The 6,377-nt window shown below is 41.2% G+C and overlaps 1 protein-coding gene across 1 annotated transcript in view; it reads right to left on the bottom strand.

The window, feature by feature from the left end:
• Positions 1-2,730: 2,730 nt before the first annotated feature.
• Positions 2,731-6,377, bottom strand: part of PSMD3 (proteasome 26S subunit, non-ATPase 3) — a 22,541-nt gene continuing 18,894 nt past the window's right edge. Inside the window, exons 10-12 of the mRNA XM_063959757.1 lie at positions 5,458-5,613; positions 5,060-5,110; positions 2,731-3,367 (exon numbers count right to left, since the gene is read on the bottom strand). Coding sequence (XP_063815827.1) covers positions 3,290-3,367; positions 5,060-5,110; positions 5,458-5,613 — 285 coding nt within the window. The 3' untranslated portion in view covers positions 2,731-3,289. The remainder of the gene's footprint in view (positions 3,368-5,059; positions 5,111-5,457; positions 5,614-6,377) is intronic.

The raw sequence follows: 6,377 nt of genomic DNA, 5'->3' as shown, positions 1-6,377 counted from the left end.
GATTGCACGCTGCACTTCTTCGCAGCCGTGCGATTGGGTCAGAACTATGCAAGCGCGGCGGCCGCATTGCACACGCGCGTCGTTGCCGGCCGTCGCTGGGCAACGACAGGGACAGCAATGAAAGCGATCACAGTGGCGATCGCAAGAAGATTGACAGGCGGGAGGCGTTCCGGGGCGGATACTAACCATTTTATGGGAGTGGTGAGTCCAAAGCAGGCGTGTCCAGGCGTTTGCAGAGCAGGTGTCTGACGTCAACTACAGGACCAGTCACGCTGAAGACATCGCAGCCGGTGAGTATGTCAGGACCTACTTAGAAACTGCACAAACTCTTTTTGCATAGCAGGGCTGCACAAGCGTTCACAGCCTTGCTATGCAAAAAATCCCTCCCCCATAGGCGGCGACTAGTCGATCACACGGGCTGCAAAAAGCAGCTTTGTGCGATCAACTTGGAATGAGTGCCAGAGTCAGTAGATAATGGAGAGAATCTGGTGTGACATACACTGCAGTTTGTGTTTACCCATGTTTCACAGTAAGAACATACACACAGTGATATTGCAAGCCTGCCCTACTGTATGTGAGAGGAGACACACAGAGAGAGGACACCAGCACACCCATAGCTGTACAGCCCCAGTGAGGCTGTCAGCTCACTATATTACAGTAAACAATTTCAGTCCTAAATAGGATCCAGATAGTGTACACAAGCGGCTCTCCCCCTTTGCTACACCCTGTACCTGATATCCAGCATGGCTGAGGAATCAGGAAGCACTGTGTGCGCTGTCTGTGGCTGCAGTAAGCAGAAGAAGGCGCCAAAACGCCTCAGGTCCCACTCTGATGTAGCTCCGCCCCCTCCAATGGCACTTGAATTACACTAATATATTATATTGATAAAGTCTCCTTTTAGCTCAAAACATCACAACAAGTGCTAGTCAAGCGTTTTTGTGCCAGTTCCACACGGGGGATCTTAGTATGCCGCACCCATACTCACCACCGATGTCACCTTCAGGTAGCGTTAGGGGTGTGCAGCGTGCTGCAGCTGTGACAGCCAAGGCGCAGTGCCCCATCTGAACAACAACCCCTCAGGACGGTGGTCCTGCAGCGGGGAAGCGGCTCTGCACCTCGTAAGGCCGGTAAATCCCCCCATCCCCAACTCCCACGGTGCAGGTATGCTGTTGCCCGGACAGCATACCGAAAATAATAAAAGTTGAAAAGAAAATGAAGAAAACTCTCTGGAGCTCAGAGATGTGCATCCTCTCCTTAGGGCACTTTTTTCTAAACTGCCTGTGGGAGGGTACATTACGGGGAGGAGCCAACACACCCAGTGAAGAAATTGTAAAGTGCACTGGCTCCTTTGGACCCCGTCTACACCCAATCGTACTAGATTCCCCCAAAATCCCTTATGGATGCTAGAGAAATAATGTGCCTTCCTGTATTTTTCCAGCTTTGGAAAATCTTAGGAGTCAGACAAGGGGTGTAACTTAAAAAATAAATAAAACTTACCTAGTTGTCCTCCACAACTAATAAACATGCATCTCGCACAAACTACTTACCTTGTCCCCAGCTATTTCTATTGACATTTCAGCTTCTCTTCAGGTGGTCTCGTAACGTTCTCCTATGTGTATCCACTTGCCTGTTGTCCACTACCAGTCTTCCCTAACTGTTGACCCATTGGTCTTTTTTTCCCCAACTTAAAGCTCTTATCTTCTCCATGTACATTTTTCTTTCCATTTTCTCCTCAGCTTTCACATCAGTGGGGAGATGCATTAAACATTGGCAAGAGACGTCAACCTTTTGGCTCCTGTCATTTTTTTCAGGCAGTTAGAAGGTGATTGTTTGGTAATTTCTCTCTCTCCACAAGGATTAATACATATCCCCCTTTATCACTTGCCAAGCTTAGTACATCTCCCCATATATAGTCTATGAACGCATCCATTTTTTTTTTAATGCATTTTGCTTTTGTGTCCGTCTCTCTCAACTACCCCAAAATTATGTAGAAAGTCACAAAGCTGTGCCATAGAAGCACATTTCTAAAACTAAATGTAAAATAAAAGATAGCTGCTGAAAGGGAGACTAACTCAACTTCCAAGTGTACACCTACACCAGTGGCATGTACAAACAAGAAAAAGTGGAGTATACAGCGCTGAATGCTACAGAATGGATCTTTTGTATACAGGATTAGCTGTACGATCTTCACACCAAATTATGTTGTCAAGGATAAATCAAATCGACTGATACACGGTCCTTGCAGTGTCTTTCTCTATTAAAATGACACTTACTTTAAATACATAGGTGACGTTCACCAAAAAGTAAGTGTCATTTTAATGGAGAAAGACACAGCAAGGACGGTGTATCAGGTGAATTGATTTATCCTTGACAACATACATTCGGTGTGAAGATCATACAGCTAATCCTGTATACAAAAGATCCATTCTGTAGCATTCAGTGCTGTATACTCCACTTCACTTTTTCTCATTTCTAAAACTGGTCTGGGGAAGGGTATAGAGGGGGAGGAGCCAGTCACACACATTGAAAAAAAATCTGAAGTGCCGGCTCACCTGATCACCCCATCTATACCCCATAGTACTGAACTCCAGCGTCCCCTATGGGTGATAGAGAAAAAATGCCCCATTTGATACATATGTTGATACAGACAGCACGTGTTCTGACATAATGCTTCTGTTCGTTACACAAATATCAGGCAAGATCCCCAAACAAAAAAATAGCTGAAACCAATTTGGTTAGAAACAGCCTTTAATGAATTACTAAAGAGCAAAACAAAAACTTAATGAGTGTCATCATGTTACAGTCCTGTGCATTAAAATAAAAAATTAGATGTACAAGATCCTGTTTATACGTTAATAACACCTGGTCATTTGAAATCACATATAATTTTATCAATATAATGGTAGAAGTGGGGATATTAAATTGACTGGCAAAAAATTGTCCATGTCCTTCCTTGTGTAGATAAACTGAACACAAAGAGAATGACATCAGGTGTAGGCTAAATGAAGGGGCTAAGGTGAGGAAAAAACCCAAAGTTTTAGGCCCAATAGTGGGTGCTAGTTGGATTGAGTCCATAAATACATTATAATGGAGGAAATGGTGGCTTTGTTCCGTCACAGTGTATATGAGAAACCTACCAATTCTCCATTGAACGGACATGCACTTCTGGCTGTTTATAAAATGCTTATTGGGTAGGGAGGGAGTAGTTGCACATGTAGGTATGAAACCAAAACCGGATAAAACCCTGATATAAACAAAACATAAATGTGAAGCATAGTTAAAGTAAGGGTCATGGGAATCCATCATCATCATCTTCAGCCATTTCTTTAGCAAATTCTAAATCCTGCTGCTCTCTCTCACGCCTCTCCTGTGGAGAAAGACAATAGGGCAGTTCAAAACTAAAAGCTAACTGAAAATTCACCTAAATAACTTTAAAAGACTTCTCTGAGCAAACATAATAATGTAACTGAATAAACACATTGTCTACTAGGGTGGTGGAAAAAATTGTTATCTGTGTTTTGCACCTTTGGTGGTTCTTTTATACAGCTGCAGTTCTCTGCGGTTGTGCATCAATAGTAGGAAACATACCTACAATCAAAATCCCAAAGGTCAAAATACCAACAATTGACTGATGGTCAAAATCTCCACAAGGTCAAAACCCCAACATTTAAAAGGTTGACAGGTCAAAAAGTCGACATGAGTTTTTAAGTGTATTTTTGTGTGTACGTCGACACAGACACCATATAAGTGTACTGCGTCCACTCACTGTGCTCGCCATGCTTTGGGCACGGTGCCGCGCTGCGCTCGGCACACTATTATATTCCCCCTCCAGGTCCACTGGGATGGTAAAGTATGAGCAAGTCGGTTTTAATGAAAAAATCCTGAAAAACTTAATGTCGACTTTTTGACCATCGGTCAATGGTTGTCAGTATTTTGACTGTAGGTAAAATTGACCGAATCCCTAGGAAACATACAAGAAATGAGGAGCCTAACACTGTGTGAAATGACAGCTGTATCCGACCAATCAGAAGTCAGCTATAATTTGTGCTTAAACATCAATACGGGAGTATTTAAACAATGCTTCCATATAAACTTATAAATATACTCCTTTCCTCAGTTGTCTCACTTATTCATCAAAATAGGGATTTTAGCAGCATTGAATCAAAAGTAGTGTTCCTCATAAAAACCTCTGAACGGATGATTACAAGAGTTCCTGTATGTGTCAAATATATCCAGCATAGCATAGTCACCACACTCGTGTTGATTTGGGTCCTTGTAATCAGCGGTAACCTAGCTGGACATATTATTTGACTCCTAAAGGAACTCTCGTAATCATCCAGAGTTTTTAATACGAACAGAACTTTTGACTGAATGCTGCTAAAATCCACATTTTGGCGTGTAAGTGAGACAATGGGTATATCTATATTTGTATGGATTTATTTATTTTTTACTAGTGTTATGCAATTGAATTTTTATACATGTGCATGATATAGAATATAATAAACAAGGGTTTAATCTATTCTATCTGGTGACGTACGGACAACCATTCCTTCCACAAAAGCGCTGTTTACATGTATTAATTTGTGCCACTTCTTGTTTGGGGGCTGCCTACCCCTACTACCAAACAGCTGCTGAGGAAACGCAGCACAGTGCAGCGCCTGAATAGGAATGCTTGTTATTTCCCTGTCCATGCTTCTGTATAAACTTGTATCTTATAACATACAGTATAGCAGAGAGAACACGCTGATCACTAAACTGTGCAGCAGTCATAGGTAAACATCGTTACGAGTTATAATAACTTCAAAGTAACAAAAAAGAAAAAAAAAGGCTAGTAAAGAATACAAAGTAAATCATGCACATTTCTGAAACAAATCCTGCAGATGTGTTCAGAGGTACAAACAGCCTGTAGTACAATCAATCTGGACATATAATACAGTATAGCATTCAGTATCAGACAGCAGCGTGACAGCTTTAAATAATGATCCAGCTGATGCGATCCCAATCTAAACACACACAAGCCCTTCTCACATCATGTCATTGTTTTTTCTCTGATTCTCACCTCTGCAGATTCCAAGTCTTTGTTGTAGGATTTGGGAGGGAAGCGCATAGCCTTTAAAGAAAAGAAAGAATAATGTGTGAAATATATAATTTGTTTCCCATCAAAAACATAGCGTATATTTTATAGTAAATCTTCTCAAAAAGTATAAAATAATTGACACTGTTTATAATGGCCGGACAATCACTTTCATAAACGTTTAGCATTAACCATTGAGACCAATGATATGAGACACCAAGAGATGCAGGTTCTACAAGTGTACACCACATAAACTTTTTTCTTTTTACCGCTTCACAGTGTAGCCATTCATAGCAACTTACAAGGAAGCGGTCATTATGAATCAGCTTTGCACTGGAGCATCTGACCATTTCACCACAAGTGTCTCCTCCCTCTGACCTTACCTTAACGGACATATTGTGTATATCTAGACAGAAAGAAATACGCTGGTGGAAGGCCAGCTGGGGCTCTCTTGTAGAGTATATATCAGTCATCTCCTTAGACTGGACATAGCCTTTCTCGTGGTTAATACTGGCCTCAATTACTCCATCTCGGATTGCCTGGAATAAATATAAAATGTTGTAAGAAGCAATAAGAGGAATTGTGAAATGGCGAATACGGCAATTATGACAACATATACTAAGATGTTCGACATCATCTAGGCTCATGTTTGACGGCATGACTGTAATATGGGGCACTACATTACTATCCATGAAGAAGAGTCAGTTAAGTGACATGTGCCTGGAATTTAGCTATGCAAAATGAAAATGCAGGCAAAAGTCATCTCCACAATTTTTTGCAATTCAATTCCAAACTTTCCAACAATGGTCAGAGCAAAATCCTGTGTCTGAGCAGGAAAAAAGGCCGGGAACATCCTTATTTTAATGTAAAAATGGCAGGAAACCATGCTGAATCTCTGGTACAAACTCCCAATGAATGATCATGCACTTGGAGGCGTTTAAATAGTATTACAGTATTTGTCCAATAAAGACATGTCCGCTTTCTGGTGGATATATCTCTAGAAAGGCTCCTAAATAGCTTAACAGATGTGGGACATGTTAGTTGAGGTGTTGCACTGATGCGAATGGACTTTCTGACCTTGCAGATGGGAGCCAAAAGTGTTTTCCGTCATTTTACAAACATATAAAAACACTGGAAAAATCACTTCACATACATTTTCCTGTACTCCAAAATAGTGAAAATCACTTGCTATATATGATTCTTTTAAGTACATCCAATACTTTGCTTATAACCATTACAAGCATTGAATACTGTTCTGCTATCTTATATGCCACTATTGGGGTGTTTTGGGTGATTTTCTTGT

This window comes from Pseudophryne corroboree, chromosome 3 (assembly GCF_028390025.1).
Source record: "Pseudophryne corroboree isolate aPseCor3 chromosome 3, aPseCor3.hap2, whole genome shotgun sequence".
Lineage (NCBI taxonomy): Eukaryota > Metazoa > Chordata > Amphibia > Anura > Myobatrachidae > Pseudophryne > Pseudophryne corroboree.
This window is presented reverse-complemented; position numbering and strand designations above follow the sequence as displayed.